This window comes from Phascolarctos cinereus, unplaced genomic scaffold, assembly GCF_003287225.1.
Source record: "Phascolarctos cinereus isolate Bilbo 61053 unplaced genomic scaffold, phaCin_HiC Scaffold_9;HRSCAF=440, whole genome shotgun sequence".
NCBI classification, from domain to species: Eukaryota; Metazoa; Chordata; class Mammalia; order Diprotodontia; family Phascolarctidae; genus Phascolarctos; species Phascolarctos cinereus.
The window spans coordinates 253,438,475-253,459,934 of NW_027556402.1; the positions used below are offsets into that span (position 1 = coordinate 253,438,475).

The following is a 21,460-nucleotide window of genomic DNA, read 5'->3' on the forward strand; positions in this document are numbered from 1 at the left end:
ACTTGCCCAGGGTCACACAGCTAGTAAATGTCAAGTGTCTGAGGTCAAATCTGAACTCAGGTCCTCCTGACTCCAAGGCTGGAGCTCCATCTATTGCACTGCCTCTGGCAGGTTGGGTCCCCCAAGGCATAGCAAACTCTTTTCTTCCTTCAGGGTTCTAGAGGACCCTGAGGGGCCAAGACATGGTTTTCTAATACTCTGGAACCCCCACCAGTGTGTTACCCTCCCACTGGTTATCAGGTTGATATCAGTTAGGCAGCAAAGCTTAACTAGCTTTTAGAAATGGAATAGCACTAACCCTTTGCTATGCTTTGGGGACCCAATCTGCCAGAGGGAGTGGAGGGTGGGAGAGCACCCCAGGCCCTGGGCTGCGCTGGTATTGGGCCTCCTACTGTTCTATGTATCCAGGGAAGTCAGCAGGAAGGAGGCCCGCTTGGATGCAGCAGCTGCAGCCAGCCATCTATAGTGGAGGGGATCTGGTCGTCGTGCATCTCATCCATAGCCACCAGGTCTGGGGGGTGGCATCCTCTGAGACTTTCAGGGACTTCTTCGATGAAAGTGGCAGGATCAGAGATTTAGGGCAGGAAGAGGCTCCTCAGGGGCCAGTCTAATTCCCAAGTCTCATGGATGACAAGTGATTTGTCCAAGGCCAAGTAGGTAAAAAATATCTGAGGCAGGATTTGAACCCAGATCCTTGACTTCAGAGCCAATGATTTCCGTTGCACCAAATGTTAGCAGCCTTGCCCACCTCAGGCCAAACCAGTAGCAATTGCCAGCTTCCCTTTCTCCTCTTCCTCCTCCTCCTCCTCTTCCTTTTCCTCTAGTGCCTAGCTCGTAGAAAATGCTTCATAAATGTTCATTCATTCATTCATTCATTCCTCCATCTCGTCCACTTCTCCCAGCTGATATCTTCACTTACTCCTCAGAAAGACCATCCCAGGACATGTGGGATTCATGCGTCCTCCTGGCTACACCCCACCTCCCCATCCCCCCACGCACACTGCCTTCTTCACCTCCTCCTGCTCTTCCTCCCCCTGCCACTGGAAGAAGTCTGGGAACATTAGGGGAGGTGGGTCTGGGCACTGATCCTTCCTGCCCTGATTAAAGTGTGTGGGGCCTCACTCCGGCCACGTGGGCCGGAGGGGAGCAGGAAAGACTTAGAGGGGGCCCTCACCCCAGGGAAGGGGGTGGGGGTGGAGGTGGGGTTGAGGAGTAGGGAGGCTGCAATGAATCAAGCAGGCTTTAGCTAGAAGATTAGACAGAGAGCCGGGCAGAGACAAGAGCCTCCTTTGTGGAGGGAATGGGGATTACAGAATCAAGTGACTGGGGCTGGCAGTGGGGCCCAGCCCGGCCGGGGTTTGGTCGAGACTCAGCCCCCCGCCCCGAGTGGGGAGTGGGGATGAGGGGTAGGGGCGGCAACAGCAGCCGGTTCCCTGGGGAGTCGATCAGGGCACTGAGCAGCCAACACTCCCAGGCACCGGTAGAACGCGGACGTCCCGCCTGTGAGTATGGGGGGGAGAGAGTGGGAGTTGTTTTCTGGGAATAAAGGGGCGGCAGGGCTTGGTCAGTGAAGAGATGTGAACACCTGCCGGTGTACTCCCAACATGCTATGTGCGTACATGCACGAGCACATTACATACATGGACACACCTAGCCACATGCATGTCCCTGTAGAGTAGCGCATGCAACACACGTGCCCTTGTGTTTATTTGATCGGATAAGCTTTAGAAAGGCTGGGATTCGAAGGGACATATGTCAGGACAAGGGATGTGCGGCAGAATCTCTGGGTTCAGAGAGTTTCCCCAGCCAGGGGGGAAAGAGACAAAGGACAGGAAAACTCCCTACCTCGGGAGCAGAAGTGAGGAGGCAGGGGGATGTGATGGGAAGTATGGGATCCTGCCAGCCTCAGTGCTTCCTCTCAGCAACAAGTGCCTGGCTACATTCCCCCAGCTCTCGGGGAAACACCCCCAAAGGCCACTCATCTGTGCTCTGTTCCTGGTCATCCTGCCCCCTGCCTGTTTCTGTGGCCCCTTCTGCTGCTGCTGCCCGACATCCCACCCCTCGGCTTCTCCTCGCCCCAGGAGCTTCATGACTGTCACCTACACCAACCGGGTGGCAAACGTCCACCTGGGCACCTTCTCCAGGCTCCTGCTTCAGTGGAGAGGCAGCATCTACAAGCTTCTCTACTGCGAATTCTCCATCTTCATTCTCTGCTACTTCACTATCAGCATGATTTACAGGTGAGTCTGAAGGAGGGAAGCCATCAGAGGGGAGGTCAGAGCTGGGAGAGAGACCTGAGGACTGAGAATGTCTAGACTTGGAGGGATCTTAGAATAGAGAACCTCGAATGTCAGAGCTGGGAGAAACCTAGAATGCCAACCAGAAGAAATCTAAGAACATAGAACAATAGAGCTGGAAGGAACCTTTGATCATAGAAAGTAAAGGCTGGAAATGACCTGGGAATAAAGATTCTCAGAACTGGAAAGGATGTCAGAACACAGAATGTTAGGGCTTGGAGAAACCTTAGAACCTAGAACCTTGAATGTCAGAGCTGGGAGGAAGCTTAGAACCTAGAATGTCGAGCTAGGAGAAACCTTAGAACCTAGAATGTCAACTAGAAGAAATGAAGAACATAGAATATCAGAGCTGGAAGGAACTTTCGATCATAGAAAGTCAAGGCTAGAAGGGACCTGGGAATAAAGAATCTCAGAACTGGAAAGGATTTTAGAACACAGAACACAGAATGTCAGAGCTGGGAGAAACCTAGAACCTAGAATGTCAACTAGAAGAAATCTTAGAACATAGAACATCAGAGCTGGAAGGAACCTTTGATCATAGGAAGTCAAGGCTAGAAGAGACTTCAGAATAAAGAATCTCAGAATTGGAAAGGATTTCGGAACACAGAACACAGAACGTCAGGCCTTGGAGAAAACTTAGAACCTAGGACCTCGAATGTCAGAGCTGGAGGGACCTTCCAGCCCAGCCCCTGGGAAGCCATGACTGCATAAGGGCCTTTGGAAGCTCAGCTGGGAGGGATCTGCTGACTCTTCTAGCCCAGGGAAGAGGAAGGATGTTGACTTGCTTTTTCGGCAGTTTTTGATGGGTGTTTCCTGTGGGTCAGCAGCGCTTGAGTTACAAGAAGCCTGTCCTGATCCCCCTCCATTCTGTGGATTCCCCCTCCCCCACTGATCATCTCCAATTCCTCCGGTCTGTAATTTGTTTGCATGCTGTCTCCCTCCTTGGACTGTGAGCTCCTTGAGGGCAGGGACCCTCTTCATCACTTAGCATAGTACCTGGCTCAGTCCTTAAGAAGTGCTAGTTGTGAGGCAGCGAGGTGGCACAGTGGATAAGAGCATCAGCCCTGGAGTCAGGGGGACCTGAGTTCAAATGTGACCTCAGACACTTGACACTTACTAGCTGTGTGACCCTGGGCAAGTCACTTAACCCCATTGCCTAGCCCCACCTCCCAAAAAATGCTAGTTGACCTTCTTGCCCAAGGTTATGCAGCTAGTGTCTGAGGCAGGATTAGAACCCAGACCTTCCTGATCTTCCAGTGCCCTGTCTGCTCATTCTCATTGTCATGCTTCCCATGACCCCCTCCCTCTCTCCCTGTCTTTCTCAGACTGATCCTCAGTGACAGCCAGAGGCTGCTCTTTGAGAAGCTGGCCCTGTACTGTGATAAGTATGCCCAGCTCATCCCTGTATCCTTTGTGCTGGGTAAGTCCTGAAGGCATCTCCTACCGTCCCCTAGACCTCCTTTCCTGAGCCAGGGCTGGGCCACTGATGTACAGAATGAGCGGGGCTGGGGCTGGAAGGGCAGGGCCTGGGGCTTGTGAACCTCTCACCTCCTCCTGGAGCTTATCCCCTCTATCCTTCTGTCCCACATCCCCATTTTCCATCTTTCCTCATCCAATGGCCCTGTTCCTGCTGCCTATAAGCAGGCCCAGGTCTTCTTCTATTCCTGGGTAGGATGTATGTTCTGGCCCCTGTCTCTCAGGGCCGGCAAGTTCTATTGGCCTCTGCAGGCCCTAAGGCATTCTGAGGCAGGGGAGGGGGTGCATTCCCTACTGCCATCCACTCAAGTACCCACCACTCTGTGTCCACCATTGTTAGAGGCCAGTAACTAGCCTGGTTCTACTTAACCTCTTAATACCTGAAGCTTCTAGAGGGACGTTTACTTCAGAACACACGTACAAACATTTCTCAACACCGTGGAAGCTCTTCTCCCTAAAATCACCTCCTTTTCTGGGGGAAGAGCCTCCAAATTTAGCTCTGTTCCTACCTAACGTTGGTTTTTACCTAGCTCACGTTCAAAGGTAGTTCAGCTGGTAGATGAACCCAAGCCTCAGCTACTGCTAGGCTGTGGTTCCAGGGGTCACTCCCAGCCCAGCCTGGATCCCCACGGCCCACCCTCCCAACCTTTCACAGCTGCTGAGGTTGGCAGGGTCTCTCACCAGACACCAGGAGTGAATGAAGTCAAAAGAGGACGAAAACAAGCAGCTGGAGGTGACAGGCCTTTTAAAATTCCTGTGCTCGGGGAGGGGGAGAAAAATTTAAAACTCAAAAGCTTATGGAAGTGATTGTTGATAAATTAAAATAAATTAATAAAAAAAAAAAGAAAAATTCCTCCACAGCCAATCACACAGCCCCCTCTTCAATACATGGTTCGCTGACCAGAACCAGTTACAGAACATCTACACAGGCTCCAAGGCAGGGGTAGGGGACCTGCGGCCTCAAGGCCACATGTGGCCTTCTAGGTCCTTGGGTGTGGCTTTTTGACAGAGTCCCAGTTTTACAGAACAAATCCTTTCATGAAGGGGATCTGTTCTGTGGAGTTTGGATTCAGTCGGAGGATCGCACTCGAGGACCTAGAGGGCCGCTTGTGACCTCGGGGCCGCAGGCCCCCCACCCCTGCTCCCAGGTCTCTCCAAAACTCTTTCCAGGTTCTTCTCTTCGAGAGACGCCAGCCCAGATGCTTTGCAGACCTTCATTAGCCTCAGAAAAGCCTTTCCTCCCCTCAAGCTAGCCTCGGCTCTTCCGGTTCACAGCCAAAATCCTACAAAGAATTATCTAATGCTTGTCTCCATTTTCTCCTCTACCGTTCACTTCTCAGTCTCTTGGAATCTGGCTTCCAAACCCCGAGCCGCATTGGAGTCGCTGTCTCGGAGGCTCTTCATTTCTAGATCTGAGGAGCTTTCTGCAGCCCTCATTCCGTCTGCCCTCTCTGCACCTGCGGACAATCTACCAAGCCTCCCTCCTGCGCCCTGCCTCCTCCCAACCTCGCCTGATGCTGCTCCTTCTTGGCTCTCCCCTGTCTCTCCGCGCGCTCCTCCTCTGGAGCCGTGCCACACCCACTAGCTGTGAGCCTCCCCCAAGCCCTCTCCTCTTCTGCCTCACCGCCAGAGTCTGAACCTTTTTTTGTGTTGTGGATCCCTTGGGGAGTCTGGTGAAACCTAGGAATCCATTCACAGGAAAAGAAATTCGTAATATTTTATTTTTATTTTAATTAAAACAATTTCACAATTGGAAGAAATGTCAAATTTCAGTTAGAGGTTAGTGAAAATAAAGGGTTTTTTCCTGCCCATGTTCATGGACCCCTTGAAATCTCTCCACAAGCCGCTTGTGGGGATCTGCGGACCGCAGGTTAAGAAGCCTTGCTTTACTCTTTTTCCTGGTGATCTCAACTCCCGTGAGTTTAATTCTTATCTCTCCACAAAGCACTCCCAGATCCATCCCTCCTCTCTTGCACTCCTGTCTCACAGCGTCAGTCAGATACCTGCCCGGTAGTGCCACTTGGCTGTCCGTCTTCACCTCAAACTCAACAAACTGAAAACAGAGCTAATCATCTCTCCCCCTCCTTCCTTGACCGTCCTCCCTCCTCTGAACTTTCATATATTCTGTGATGGGACCTCCTCCCTCTCCCTCACCTCCGCTCGACCCCACATCTACTCATCTGCGAAGGCTCCTCGATTCTCCCTCCGTGAGGTCGTCGGAACTCCTCAGAAACCAAGGATGAACAATATTCTTCTCCCTGCTCAGATCCTCTCTCCTACAGCATCCCAATTGGTTTTCTACCTCTCTGATCCATCCCCCACACAGCTGCTGAAAGTCATCCTAAAGCACAGTTCTGATCACAGTCACACCCTGCTCTAGAATCCTCTTGGGCTCCCTATTGTACCTAGGGAATAGTGCAATTCTTCATGTAGGCATTTAAAGCTCTCCCCAGTCTGGCTCCCACCTCTCTTTCCAGACTTACTCCGTGCTATTCTTGAGCTCTGCATTCCAAGCAAACTGGTTTGATAACTTTTCCCTTCTCCTCAAAATGCCATCCCTATGTTTTTGCACAGACTGTGACCCATACCATGAATGCCCTTCCTCCTCGCATCTGCCTCCCAGAATCTTTGGCTTCATTCAAGGCTCACCTCACTCTTATGGGCAATAAAGGGAGGGAATAAGCATTTATATAGCGTCTACTAAGTGCCAAGTGCTTTGTACAAAAATCATGTTGAGATTCACAACAATCTTACAAGGTTGGTGCTGTTATTATTCCCTTCTTACAGTTGAGGAAACTGAGGCGAACAGAGGTGAAGTGACCTGCCCAGGGTCACACAGCTAGTAAGTGTCTGAGGCTGGATTGGAACACAGATCTTCCTGACTCCAAGCCCAGAGCATTTTCCACTACACAGCGAACTGCTTTCCCGATTCCCCACCCCCAAAGAAACTTGTATTTACTTAGCTGTGTCTAGTTTTTTTCCCAGTAGAATGTAAGTTCCCTGAAGGCAGGAGCAATTTTACCTTTTTCTTTCTATCCCCAGGTCCATATATCTTTGCTGAATTCAATTGAATTCTATAATGACTTTTTTGTTTTGCCCCCACTGGAACTGAGGACAGACAGGGACCGTTTCACTTTTAACTAATTCTGTCTGGCACATAAAAGGAGGTTAATAAATCCTTGTTGAGTGATCGAAATAGGGAACAGTTTAAAACTGTAACCAGAAGGGCTATGGGTAGACAGGGTAGAGAGCAGTAGTGAAAGCTCTTTCTCAGGCGACTTTAAAGAAAAGGGTCTTTCGGGGGTGGTAAAGCCACTCTACCTAGGGGAATGAGCAGCGAAATGAACCTTCCAGGACCCCCTTGGCCCTAGGAAGCTGTGTTCTTATTCACACTCCCCTCATCCCTTGGGAATTGATGATGTAGGGCTGATCCTTTCCAGTACAGAGAAGGGGGAAACTGAGGCACAGTACTGGCTCCTCCACCTTTCCTGAGGTCATGGGGTAAGTGAAGATGACAGCGAAAAGAACTTGAGATATGCCTGGGGTTTAATCCCCATCCCCACCTCTAGGGTCAAAACCCAGAGAGGAAGATGGTCACTAATACCTGGCCCTGAGCGAAAAGAGCAGTGACTTTGGAGTCAGAACATTTGGGTTCAAATCCTGGCTCTGCCTTAAACTTGTCTCGGGCAGGTTATTTCCCCTTTCTGAACTTCACTATCTGTTCAGTGTCAGGATCTTGAAGGTCCCTCTAGCTCTGAATGCTAGAGTCCTATAACCCTCTGACCCAAGTCTGTCCCAGGGTCCTCGGCCCCTTCCCATCCCTGGCTCCTCCCACCCAGTAGGGCAGGTTCCTGACCCCAGGAATATCCCTAGGCTGGCCTCCTAGGCTCCTCCCCTTAGCTTATCCTGGATTGCCCACCCAGCAGATCCCATCCTTCACCAACATTGCCCTTCCCCTCTCTACAGCTGTCACATCCACTTCATATGGCCACCATCTTGGTTCAGGTTCCCACTACTTCTCACCTAGACTACAGCCTCCTAATTAGCCTCCCTCCCTCCAGCCTCACCTCATTCCAATCCACTAACCGAAGTTGCCAAAGTGATTTCCCTTAAGCATCCACCTAATTATGTCCACCTCCCCACCAATAAATTCCTATTACTTCTTATTGCCTCTGTGAGCAGATACAAACTCCTCCATTTTGGCTTTTTAAAGTAGACCCCAACCTACTTTTCCAAGCTCACTGGAAAGTTTCCTCCCTCCCACAGTATTTTATATAGGCACTGTGGCCTCCTCTCCATCTCTCATCTCCATGGTTTTGTACTGGTGGCTTCTCATGCCTGGAATTCACTCCCTCTCTCTCTCTTCTCTCTCTCTCTTCTCTCTCTCTCTCCTTTCTTTCTCTCTCTTCTGTCTCTGTCTCTTCTCTCTCTCTTCTGTCTCTCTTTCTCTCTCTGTCTTTCCTTTCTCTCTCTCTTCTCTCTGTCTCTCCTTTCTCTCTCTCTCTGTCTCTCCTCTCTCCTGTCTCTCTTCTCTCTCTGTCTTCTCTCTTTCTCTTCTCTCTCTCTCCCTCTCTCTCTCTTTCTCTCTCTGTCTGTCTCTCTCCTCTCTCCTGTCTCTCTCTCTTCTCTCTGTCTTCTGTCTCTCTATCTTCTCTCTGTCTTCTCTCTGTCTTCTCTCTCTGTCTCTTCTCTCTCCTCTCTCTTCTGTCTCTCTCTTCTCTCTCCTCTCTCTCTTCTGTCTCTCTCTCTTCTCTCTCAGTCTTCTGTCTCTCTTTCTCTCCTCTCTCCTCTCTTCTGTCTCTGTCTCTCTTCTGTCTCTCTTTCTCTCTCTCCTCTCTCTCTTCTGTCTCTGTCTCTCCTCTCTCTCTTCTGTCTCTTCTCTCTCAGTCTTCTGTCTCTCTCTCTTTCTCTTCTCTCTCTCTCCTCTCTCTCTTCTGTCTCTGTCTCTCTTCTGTCTCTCTTTCTCTCTCTCCTCTCTTCTGTCTCTGTCTCTTCTCTCTCTCTTCTGTCTCTCTTTCTCTCTGTCTCTCCTTTCTCTCTTCTCTCTCTGTCTCTCCTTTCTCTCTCTCTCTGTCTCTCTCTGTGTGCGTCTCTCCTCTCTCCTGTCTCTCTCTCTTCTCTCTCTTCTGTCTCTCTCTTCTCTCTCTCTCTCTGTCTCTCTCTCCCTCTCTCTGTCTCTGTCTCTCTCCTCTCTCCTGTCTTTCTCTCTTCTCTCTGTCTTCTGTCTCTCTATCTTCTATCTTCTGTCTCTCTTCTCTGTCTCTCCTCTCTCTCTCTCTTTCTCTCTCTCCCTCCTTTCCTTCACGTAGAACTCTGGTTCCCACTGTCTTTCCTGATCCTCTGTGTCTTCTAGCCCAAAACTACCTTGTAATTAACCACCTGGGATTTATTCTCTAAATTTATCGTGATTACACATATGTGTGTTGATGATGTTGCCCCCAATGGACTGTGAGCTCCTTGATTTGTTTTCCATCCTGCTGGGCCCAGAGCCCAGAACACTGTCTCATTCACGGCTTGTTGGCCGATGGAGGGACTGAACGACGGCGGGTCTCAGTTCCTCTTCCTCCATCTCCCCTCTGGCCCAGGTTTCTACGTGACCCTTGTTGTATCCCGTTGGTGGAGTCAATACCAGAGCATCCCCTGGCCTGACCGGCTCATGAACCTGGTCTCAGCCAACGTGGAAGGCGAGGATGAGCAAGGCCGGCTGCTCCGCCGCACCCTGATGCGCTACGCCCACCTGTGCACCGTCCTCATCCTGCGCTCTGTCAGCACCGCGGTCTACAAGCGCTTCCCCAGCACCCAACACCTGGTGCAGGCTGGTGAGCGGGCAGGGCCGACAGGAAGGGGCACTGTGGGATACCCAGCCCCCACTGGCTCGGGCCTGGGTCCTGCCCCCATCTCTACAATAATAACAGCAAACGTTTATATGGCACTCTAAATTTTGCAAAGTGTTTTACAAATATTAGCCCATTTTATCCTCCCAACAACCCTTGAGAAGTAGGTTTTATTATTTATTTTATGAACTCTCCTCATTTACAGATGAGGAGCCTGAGGCAGAAAGAGGGTAAAGAACTTGACAGGGTCACACAGCTAGCAAGTGTCTGAGGCTAGATTTGAACTCGGGTCTTCCTGACTCCAGGCCCATTGATCTATCCTTACACTTTGTTGCTAGCTCAGGCTTTTTGGCTAGACTGGAACCCCAGCCAGAAGAGGTCATGAATCCCAAGGAGTACCTAGCTCTCCAAAAAAGACCCAGAGAGTGACTTGCCCAAAGCCACAGGGCAAGTCGGTGGTGGAGCCTAGACTATAGATCTCATGGGATTTCAGCTGAGCTAGGAAGACCCCAGAAATCTAGCACTCAGCCCAGTCCTCCTCACTGAGGCCCAAAGAGGAGGTATGACTTGTCCAAGGTCACCTAGCTGCTAAGACAGGATGAGAGGTGAAGTACCCTCCCTCCAAATCCGGGTCATGTTCTGTGTACTAACTCCTACCATCACCACCAGAGCTGGGACGGTAGCCTCCTTGACTTCACATCTCCTGGCTCTTTCTACCAATACATGCGGGCATGGGTCTGGGGGTATGGGGTATAGTGGAGGGAAGGAGTCAGGCAAAACAAAAACTGAGTGCTGACAAATGCCATCTAGCATTAGCCTTTCTACTCTGGGCCTGAGGGTCACTGAGAGGTCAGCAGCTTCACTCCTACTCTGGGAAGTCTGGCTAGTAACAATTTGGGTACATTTAGGAAGAGAATGACCTGTGCTTATAATACTCAGTTAGTCAACACCCACCCTCAGGGCGAATGGGTCCCTGCTCTGTAATTTATCATCTTAGAGAGCTGCCCGGGGTACTTAGAGGTTAAGGGACTTGAATCCTGGTCTTTCTGATTCTAAAGCTGAATATCTATCGACTATACCCACCACACTGCCTAGACAATAACCATCACAATAACAACAACCCATGTTTGAGGAGCTCTTGGAGGTTTACGAAGGGCTTTCCTTCTAACAGCCTATTCTAACATTAGGCAGAATACATATAACTAGTCCCCCTGAGGCTTAGAGATTTAGTATAGCATACAATCTCAGAGGTCACCTAGTCTAACCTCCTCAGCCCAAGAGAGTTAAATGACTTGCCCGGGTCACCTAGGTAAGCAAATGACAGGGCAAGGATTTGAACCCAGGTCTTCTGACACAAGGCAGCTAGGTGGTGTAGTGGATAGAGTGCTGGGCCTGGAGTCAGGAAGACTCATCTTCCTGGGTTCAAATCTGGCCTCTGACACTTAATAACTGTGTGACCTTGTGCAAGTCACTTTACCCTGCTTGCCTCGGTTTCCTCATCTATAAAATGAACTGGAGAAGGGAATGCCAAATCACTGCAGTAACTTTGCCAAGAAAACCCCGAGTGGGGTCAGGAAGAGTCAGTCATGACTGAAACAATCCAGCAACTTCTGACTCTAAATCTGGCAGTCTTCCCACCTAGCCTTTGATTGCCCCAACTCAACACAGAAAGGAGCTGATCCCTATTGAGCCATTCAGCTAGCCCTGGGGGGATCTGGGTTGTTTTGCCCTCATTTCTGTATCTCTCTCTGTCCCTCCTTCTGCCCCTTCCCATCCGCCCATCCCTGACGTTTTCTCTCCTGCTGTCCCCAGGCCTCATGACCCCTGAGGAGCACAAGAGATTTGAGAGCCTCAACTCTCCCCACAACAAATTCTGGGTTCCGTGTGTGTGGTTTGCCAACCTGGCTGCCAAAGCCCGAAGGGAGGGCCAGATCAGGGACAGCGTTGTTCTCCAGGGGATTCTGAACGTGAGCTCGGGAGTCCTTGGGGCTTAGGATGGGAGGAGGGTTGGGTGTCATCCCGTTAGTGGTAGATGAGTGTAAGAGGCAGCGTGAGATCTGTGGGGGCAGGCCCCTGGAAGACCACCTCGGGCTAGACTTGTTTCCTATCCACCCGCCACTACCTAAACCTCCGCCGAGTAGCACCACCGAGGCACCACATGGGACAGTGGCCCTGACTGGCACGCTGTCCCTGGGAGCAGAGAGGAGCTCTCATTTTCTTTGTTTACAAAGTTTTTCCAAAGTGTTTACAAACACTTTCCTCACAACAACCCTGTGAAATGGCTAGTCCAATGATGTGATCTTGATTTTACAGAATGGAGAAACTGAGGCTTAAAGGTTTCCAAAGGCATAAGGAAAAGGAAGCACATTAGAAACTGTTCTGGGTTTAGGGTCAAAGGACTCAAAAGATGCGTGGTGCAGTCGCTCTGACCTTGAACGAGGCACTTCCTCCCTGGGCTCAGTTTCTCTGACTGTAGAATGAGGAGGGCTAGACTAGACTTTGACGTTGTGTTCTGAGGTCATTTTTAGCTCTGAGATGGTAGTCCTCAGATCCCAGGGCTCTCCCTGTCACACCCCACTGTCTCTCTCTCTCGGCCACCTTGCCAGCAGCCACAAGAGATGGCCAGTTCCCAAACAAGCACGCTGAGTTGTAGTGAGGGTGGGAGGTGTGGGTCAGCAGGACTGAGGAGAGCTCACACATGATGGTGTCCTCCCTGTCCCCTTCTACTACTCTTCTCCAGGAACTGAACACCTTACGCTCCGAGTGCGGTGCCCTCTACGGCTATGACTGGATCAGTGTGCCTCTGGTCTACACACAGGTGAGCAAACCAGACCCAGGGGAGGGACAGGACGATGCAGGATTCCGGGAGGGACAGGGGCTCTGGGTGCTGCGCCAGCAGAGATGTCCCCTGAGGGGCTCAGTCTTCCTCTTGTCCTAGGCAGAGTGGGCAGGCGGTCCAGGGAAGCCTACAGACTCATGTTTTTAAAGGCATAAAAATAAAATACACGGGATTACAAAGGAAAACTATGATATTGAAATACAGTGATTTTTTTTGAAAGAAAATTTAAATTCATGGCCCCCAGTCAAGAGCCTCTGGAAAGAAGGTACCTTTCCAGAGCAAGAGGTCTGTGATCAGTGATGTTAGCAGCGCCTGTCACTTGTGTCTTACATGTTCCCCACGTGGGAGGGTGCAGGGAGACAGATTAATATAAGGGGGAACTTCCTGGGGATGCGATTTGCCTAAATGTGAACCTGGCCAGCCGTGAGCTCCTCACTACTGGAGGTCTTCGGGTGGACACTGGATGACCTCTTGTTGGGAATCCCTGGTGATAATCATTAACGCCTCTAGGGCTCATTGCATGTACGTGATCCTCACAACCCTGCGAAGCTGGAAGCTGATGTGTGCCCCATTTTGCAGGCAGAGAGAGTTCAGTGTGCCCTGGGGCCCCCACAGTCCACCTAGTGGCTTTAGAGAATATTCCTGTCCAGGCAGGGCTGGACCACACGGCCTGAGGACACTTGGAGCTCTGAGCTTCCCTCTCCGTCTTGTGGCTACATTATAATTCCATTTCCTCTGATAGAGAGAGGGAGAGACCCTGGCCTCTTTGGCCTAAAAGGGTCAAGCATGAAATTCTGACAAATCCTATAGTGTCCAAGGTTCTAAGGCTTCTTTCAGCCTTGATGTGCTGGGTTCTAAGGTCCCTCCCTTCCAGCTCTGCTTAGAAGCAGAGAATCCTAGAACCCTTGTTCCCTGAAGTGGGGAGGCTGAGCAGGAAGCTGGGGGGTCCCTGCACAAGGAGGACCTCTGGACTCTCAGCTTTCAGTTCTGAGGTTCTAGGCTGCCATGATCTTGAGATGCTGAGACCCTTAGGCCCAGCTCCATCAGCAGGCTGGGCTGGTGGAGAAGCCAGCACAATGCGGGGAGGCCGCCAGCCCTCCAATGTCTCCGCTTGTCTTGGAAGGGGGCATGGGAGGGAAGGAGCCCCTGCTTCAGTGAGGGGTGACTCACGGCCTTCTCCACCTTATAACCCAGGTGGTCACCGTCGCCGTCTATAGCTTCTTTCTGGCCTGTCTGATAGGGCGGCAGTTTCTGGATCCAGCCAAGTCCTACCCAGGCCACGAGCTAGACCTTTTCATACCTGTCTTCACTCTTCTCCAGTTCTTCTTCTATGCTGGCTGGTTAAAGGTGAGCCTTGGGGCCGTCCTGCGCCGATGGACACCATCCAGCTGTGCCAGTGGCCAGGAGCTGGGCAGTGGGGGGAGGGGACAGCGGGGGAGGGGGTAAGAGTGGGATCTGAGGTGGGGAGAAAGGAGAGGGAGGAACGGGGCCCTGGAAGAAAGAGGTGTTAAATGACCCCCACAATAGCGATTGCCAGAAGGAATGTTCTAGTCTCTTATGTCCTGTTCTATAAAATGACTGGATTGGACTAGACAGTTTCTGAGGGTCCTGCCATCCCAGCCATTCTCAGTTCTGTGTTCTAAGCTCCCTTCCAGCCCTGATATTCTGTGAGCTATGTTCTATGCTCAGATGTTCCTTTTTTTTTTCTTGGACGCAATCAGGGTTAAGTGAGTTGCCCAGGGTCACACAGCTAGTAAGTGTTTGAGGCTAGGATTGGAACTCAGGTCCTACTGAGTCCAGGGATGGTTGCTTTACCCACTGAGCCACCTAGCTTCTCCTTGACATTCTCTTTTTTTAAAGTCAGGATCCTCTCAGATCTGAAATTCTCCGTTCCAAGGTCCCTGCCAGTGATGAGGTTCTCTGTTCTAAGGCCCTCTCAGATATGATATTCTCTGTTCCAAGTTCTTGGGTTTCTTCCAGCTCTAATGTTCTATGTCCGCCTGATGTTTTCTGTTCTAAGACGCTCAAGGAGCTAGGCCTCAGAGGAGGATTTGGGGGGTGGAGGCCGAGCACCAAACTGAGATACTTGGAGGGGCTTGGGCCCAGGAAGGTGTCAGCGAGCGCTCGATACGGCAGACTCCTCCGAATGTGCCCCCGCCAGGCAGAGGCTGTGCCTGCCTGACACTAAGGACTCAGCTGCAGTTTTCCTGCAGGTCGGAGCCCGTCCTATCCATCCGCAAGGCTGAGGAAATGAGTTTTCCCAACCAGGTCCGCGCTCTCTCCTCTCTCCCTATACCAGGTGGCTGAGCAGCTCATTAACCCCTTTGGAGAGGACGACGATGACTTTGAGGCCAACTGGCTGATTGATCGGAACTTACAGGTACAGGAATGACAAGGTCAGCTCGTACGGAGCTGCTGTGGCGGGCCCTGCTTCATTCTGGGCACCAAGACAGAAAAAAAAAAAACCAACCACCTCGTGCTGGTCGGTGTGGACATAACGGAATTTAGATATGACGAAGTCCTCATCCCCTGGAGCTTCCAGTCCAACCCGGGACAAGACACCAATGCGACTTACAAAAATACCCGCCACGTGGCTGACTTCTAGTTTATCAAAATGTTCTCAGACACATTCACTTTTCTGCTCTCCCTAACAAGCCCGTGTCACCAGTCGGCTAAACACTAGCTAGCCTTCATAAAGCACGATGACCTTGTGAGGGAGGGGCTATAACTATCCAAATTTTACAGATGAGGAAACTGAGGCAGGTGACTTGCCCAGGGTCACACAGCTAGCAGGTGTCTGAAGTTGTATTTGAAATCAGGGCTTCCTGACCCCAAGTCCTGCCACCCAGCCCCTTTTAAAAGCATTTATTAAGCACTACTAGTGAGTCAGGGGAATTTAGTGAGTGTGGGGATGATGAGGTCAGACCTAAACGGGTTGACTAGCAGTCAGTCGACTAACAGTTGTTAATCAAGTAGTATCTGCCTGGCACTGTGCTAAGAGTCCAGGAGGCTTGGATTTACAAACAAAAAGCCTGAGGCTCATACCTGCACAAACAACCCTAAACCGGGAAAGCCAGACCTCTTCTCTCGGGACCTCCCACTTCACACACATTCCATTCATTCATTTCCATATCCAGCACACTTTGACTGAACAGCTGCTGTGTGCCCGGCCCTGTGCCTCCAGCCCAGGATGCTACGACTTTTAACTAGGGTGTGACTCTCTGCCCTCAGGGAGCTTATACTCTAACAAGCCCCAAAGGGATGTTGATATATATTCCACACTAGAGGCTTTAATGCAGGAGAACAGACCTGTGGGAGAGGTCTGAGCATATCACTGATGGGGAAATGAGGAAAACCCGGCGGGGGGGCTGGCATTTGAGGTGGGTATTTAAAGGATGGCAAAAGCGGGAGGGAGGCCATTCCAGATCTAGGTAACAGTGTCAGCCAAGGGCTGGGGGCCAGAGAACACCAGATGGGGGGGTGCAGTGGAGAGTAGCCAGGCTGGCTAAAGTATGGATGAAGTTGGCTTTCCCCACGGCAGCCTGCCCTTCCTTCATTAGGTTCATTCACTGTCATTGAACTTCAGCCAGATTCACACAGAGGGGAAGAAAAGGAGGGGATGATTGGTCCCGAGAGCTGCGCTTCAAGGGACGGCCTGGGGCTCCCCAGGGCAGTCCCTTTCCTCTTTCTCTCTCCTTCTCCCCCTGCCCACCCATAGGTATCTCTTCTGGCTGTGGATGACATGCACCAAGACCTGCCCGTCCTGGAAAAGGACATGTACTGGAACGACCCAGACCCCCAGCCGCCCTATACGGCCGCGGCTGCCGAGTCCAGGCGGGCCTCCTTCCTGGGCTCCACCTTCGACATCAGGTGAGCCCCCTGCCTCGGGATAGCCCTCCCCTACCCCACCCCCAGTGGTGGGGAGATGGAGGGAGGAGTGGATGGACGCCAAGGCCTTTCATCTGCTGGAAAATCCCATGAGGCTTAGAGGGAAGTGGTTTCTAAGGAGGTAGATTGATCTGATAGGACATCCTGGAGCAGAGAGGCCTGAAGGACATGAACACGAGACACTCGCTGTCTCTCCTCATCAGAGAGAAGCCCGGGTAACTCATGGCTGACTCTTCCTGGCTGGGTGACCCCAGGCACCTTACTTGGACCTCCAAGACACCATTCTCTCTCTCTCTGTCTCTGTCTCTGACTCTCCCTCTCTCTCTTTGTCTCTCTATCTCTGTCTCTGTCTCTCTGTCTCTCCCTCTCTCTCTGTCTCTCTCTGTCTGTCTCTCTCTCTGTCTCTCTGTCTCTGACTCTCTTTCTCCCTCCCTCTCTTTCTGTCTCTCTGTCTCTCTCTGTCTCTGTGTCTCTATCTCTGTCTCTCCCTCCCTCTCTCTCCCTCCCTCCCTCCCTCTCTCTCTATCTCTGTCTCTCTCTCCCCCCCTTCTCTCACACCTCCTTTCTCTCTCTGTCTCTGTCTCTGTCTCTCTGTCTCTGACTCTCTCTCTCCCTCCCTCTCTTTGTCTCTCTGTCTCCGTCTCTGTCTCTCCCTCCCTGCCTCTCTCTCTCTCTCTCCCTCTCTCTCTCTCTCTCTCTCTCTCCCCCTTCTCTCATGCCTCCTTTCTCTCTCTGTCTCTGTCTCTGTCTCTCTGTCTCTGACTCTCTCTCTCCCTCCCTCTCTTTGTCTTTCTGTCTCCGTCTCTGTCTCTCCCTCCCTGCCTCCCTCTCTCTCTCTCTCTCTCCTCTCTCTCTCTCTCTCTCTCTCTCTCTCTCTCTCTCTCTCTCTCTCTCTCTCTCTCTCTCTCTCCTCTCCCTCCCTCCTCCCTCCCTCCCTCCTCCTCTCTCTCTCTCTCTCTCTCTCTCTCTCTCTCTCTCTCTCTCTCTCTCTCTCTCTCTCTCTCTCTCTCTCATATTATGTGACCTTTATTCTATGGCACATCTGGTCTTTTGGACATCCCAACAAGCATACAGAATAATAATAAACACCAAACCCAACGGTTCCAAATGACACCAGAGTCTTAACCCACAGTCACATCTCCTAAAAATATGGCACTGCAGTGACAACATTATGAGAAGAAATTAATAGCAAAAAGTAAAGAGTGGGGCTAAAAGTTCTCTAGGATTCCAGCCAGCTCTAGGGAACCCCTAGCAGGCTCAGGGGCTCTCCAGCCAGGCTCCGGAAATGAAGCCCTCCTCCATCTTAGTCTGGTTTTCCAGTTACAGTCACAAAGGATTGAATCATAAATTGAGACCTGGGAGGACCTTTAGGGGTCATCTGATCCAACCCCACCATTTTGCAGATGAGGAAACTGAGGCCCAGAGAATGAAGGTGGCCAGCCCAAGGTCCCATCTGGGAAGGAAGCCACAGAATTAGGATTTAAGCCCAAATCCTCTGATTTCTAAATCGGGGGCTCTTCTTCCCTCCGCCCTAAGATGCCTCCTCCGCCAGCTCCCATTTCCTTGAGTAATGCATTGCTTTGGGGAAGGCTTGAGTCACCCCATCACTGGCCGCATCGATCCCATATAGAACCGCGGAATGTTAGAGGCAGAAGGGACTCAGGAGAGCAGTTCTGCAATGGCGACCATTGCGGGTGGTGGAGTGTTGCCTGGGTGTTGGGGGTCCCCTAGTGGTATGATTTGAGAAGTGCCAGGAAGGAGTCAAAGCAAGTTCCCCATTCAGATGCCCCAAAATCTGAAATCCTACCATTTGCAATTTCAGGAAATCATGAGATTTAGGGCTGCGAGTCTTAGAATCATAGAATTTAGAGCTGGAAGGGAATGCAGATACCTTATCAAATGAGAAAGCCATCGAATTATCTACTGGCATTTATATGGTGCTTTAGGTTTACAAAGCGCTGTGCAAATATTATGCCATTTATCCAAGCAACAACCTGGGGACATAGATGCTGTTCTATTCCCATTTTACATGTGAGGAAACTGAGGCAGGCCGAAGTGAAGTGACATGTCCAATATCACACAAGTAGTGACTCTCAGAGGGGGGATTTCTATTTGCCAAAAAGTAACTAGCACACATGACCTAACTAGCAAAGTGGTAGGATTCTAACTCAAGTCCTCTGACTGCATCTGGTGCTCTCTCTATTAGACCACAATGCCTTAAGCCTCCAAGACTCTGATCTCTTCCACTTTGACCTTGGGCAAGGTCATTTTGCCCCCATAGGCCTCAGTTTCCTCACTGAGTCTTTTTTTCATCTGTAAATTGGAGCGATGACACTTAGTTACATGAATGGGGTGGTAAGGACCAATAAAGATAACGAACGGAAGGCGTTTTGTAAATAATGTGAGTTATTATTGTAGAAGTGTAATGGACAAGAACTGGCTCTTTTTGTGCTGATCAGCGCCTTCTGCAGGCTGGAGGCTGAGCAAAGGTTCGCTTTGAGGGATAGATGTGGCTGGGAGAAGTGGGTCCTGACCCAGGCTCAGGAGGTGGGGATTTTACCTCTTCCCAGCATGCAGAAGGAAGAGATGGAATTTCAGCCCCTGGAGCAAATTAAAGAGAATGAAGAAGCCAGCCACTCCACTCCACTGATGGGCCCCTTCAGCCGTCTCCTGGGGGTGCAGCCACCCGGCTTCACCAGGTCTGCCTCCAGAATGAACCTGCTGCGGAGGAGGGATTACCCATACCAGGATGTGGGCAAGCCCAGAAGTGCCTGGACCTCAATGGGCGATTCCTCTGCACAGGCTGGTTCCAGCTTGAGGGAACAGTGGGAGAGTGAAGATTCTAAGCTTTGGGAGCTGGACGCCTTCATATCCACCCCCTTCTACGAGAGGCCCGGCTTCTACAGTGCCCCCCAGACGCCCATCAGCTCCTTCCCTCTGGTTTTCCCCCTGAGGCGTCCACCAGGCAGAAGAGGCGCTGCTCTCTCCAGCATCCAGACCGCCTCATCCTTCACCAAGGACAATCGTGCCAATTTCTGCCCATCGCAGGCCAGCGACATGGATGCGAGCCAAAACTCTGTGACTTCCAGCATGAGGGAAGGTTTCATCTGGCCTACAGAGAGAGGCAAAACTCCCGATGCCTCCTTGGTGGCCACCCTGGAGGACCACCTGCCCAGGAAAAACGAGGAACTTAGTGCCCCAGGGACCCCCGAGGCCCAGACCACAGCTTTAGAGAGCCCCAACGTCCTCTTTCAGGCTGCATCTCCTGACGTGGAGAAGACGGACAACTTTAGGAGACCCAGAAGCCCCTGGCAGCCCTGGCTGGCCCTGGAGAACACATCTCTGCTCTGTTCAGAGTCACTCCCTGCAGCAGTGGGCAGCCCCAGTGACGACCCTTCCCTGCCCAGCTCCATCCCTCAGGCACCTCCATTGTTCCCTCAAGTCAGGCACAACAAAGCTGCTATGCCCGGCTCGGATGACAATGGACCCAGCACCCTTGGCCAGGTCTCCATGGAAACGCCTGGGCCTCCAAAAGATATGGGGACTGTAAGTGTTGTCCTTTTCGCCACAGAGCACAGGGTAGCTGCTGAGCATCCTTTCCCCAAAGACCCGGGCATCTCCCTAGCAGAGGGAGACTTGGTGGGACTGATAGAGGCAATCCTGGAAAGAAGCGAGTTACCTAACTGGGGGAAGTGGGCAGGTTCAGTTAACCAGTGACCCGGGGCCTCTTAACTCAGGGGTGAGGGGCTGAGACTTCCCTACACAGTTCCTTCTATTCCGTTACAGAGCAGACCCATGGCCCAGCTGAACTAGACAGCAGAGGAGAAAGCCAGTTAGAGGAGAAAGGAAGGAAGGAGGGAGGGGGAGGGGGGAGGAAGGAAGGAGAAGGAAGGAAGGAAGGAAGGAAGGAAGGAAGGAAGGAAGGAAGGAAGGAAGGAAGGAAGGAAGGAAGGAAGGAAGGAAAAAAGAAAGAAAAGAGGGGAAGGAGGGAGGGAAAAGGGATGAAGGGAAAGAAGGGAAGGAAGGCAGGAAAGAAGAGGGATGAGAAAGGAGGAAGGGAGGAAACAAAGAGGAAGGGAAGGAAGGGAAAGGAAAAAGGCAAAAAGAAAGAAAAAAAAAGAAAGGAAGGAAGGAAGGGCACCATGACTGCTTCAGTTACTCCCACTTGCTCACTAAAGGGGCAGTGTAGGACCAGCAAAGGTAGAGGACACAGCACAGCCTGCTTCTTTATCATTCCTTCTCTCCCACAGGCTGAGTACTGTTCAGGAGGACAGTTAGCCGCCACCTCCCCAGCAGCCTGTCCTGTCAAGCTTCTCCCTTCTTACGGCAGTCAGCTGTTTCTTTCAAACACAAAAGACTCAAAATATCCTGAACCCTCAAGCTCTCAGCCCACATGCTAAAAGAAAAAAGAAGAAACAAAGCGATGTGGTCCAGAGTGGTGACTCCCACTTTCACATTCACTTAGCCTTCCGGTGGGAGGGGTGGGGTGGGGGTGGGGGGTGACCAGGCCTAAGGCTGAGTGGGGTGGGGGTGGGGGTGACCAGGCCTAAGGCTGAGCAGTCGCAGTCCAAGCTCTTGCACTGCAGATGACACTCTCCTCCGAACACTAACAGCTTGGGAGGAGCTCACGATTCCCCTGCATTTCAAGGGGCACTCTCCCAGGCTGTGCGTAGGATTTTGGTGAAATCCCTAGCCTAGAGAGTAGATAGGATTAAGAACCGCTGGGATTTCGGGACTCTGTGAAACCACCAGCACCCTGCAGAATCGGGGCAGTGGCCTCATGGAGACTAACCCTAACCCCAATTCTGTCAAGCAACTCTTTCCCTAGCCTAGCCTGAGGTCCCACCTGCCAAGACCATTCCTGGGTTCAAGGAGCGGGACTCTACCGCCGCCCCCTGCACTGGCCAGGCCCCTTATCTAACCGGCAAACAGGTACAGCTGAACAGAGCCGGACTAGAAGCCAGTCCCAGTGTTCACAGCTCTGTCTAGCTTCTCTTGAAAAGAGGGGAGGGCCTCTACAGCACGAACAAAGGGCTCCCTGTCTCACGCCAACTAAACGCATGCGCAAGTCTCACTAAAATTTAGGGCGGATCCTGGGTGACAAATTTCAAGTCCATTGGGACTGT

The 21,460-nt window shown here is 51.5% G+C and overlaps 1 protein-coding gene across 2 annotated transcripts; it reads left to right on the forward strand.

The window, feature by feature from the left end:
* Window positions 1–1,733: 1,733 nt before the first annotated feature.
* On the forward strand, window positions 1,734–20,777 carry BEST1 (bestrophin 1). Of its 2 annotated transcripts, XM_020968256.2 has the most exons (10): window positions 1,734–2,240; window positions 3,623–3,717; window positions 9,359–9,592; window positions 11,420–11,574; window positions 12,348–12,425; window positions 13,641–13,793; window positions 14,746–14,826; window positions 16,165–16,316; window positions 18,905–19,880; window positions 20,585–20,777. In XM_020968256.2, exons 1-10 carry the CDS (start codon window positions 1,753–1,755, stop codon window positions 20,732–20,734), a joined length of 2,562 nt encoding a protein of 853 aa, XP_020823915.2. In that variant the 5' UTR covers window positions 1,734–1,752; the 3' UTR covers window positions 20,735–20,777. The 2 variants fall into 2 exon arrangements, 1 of the variants encoding a protein (XP_020823915.2); XR_002320905.2 differs by lacking the exons at window positions 1,734–2,240; window positions 3,623–3,717; window positions 9,359–9,592; ... (4 more) ...; window positions 16,165–16,316; window positions 18,905–19,880 and adding an exon at window positions 19,888–20,073 and having other exon boundaries at window positions 20,585–20,650.
* Window positions 20,778–21,460: the final 683 nt, after the last annotated feature.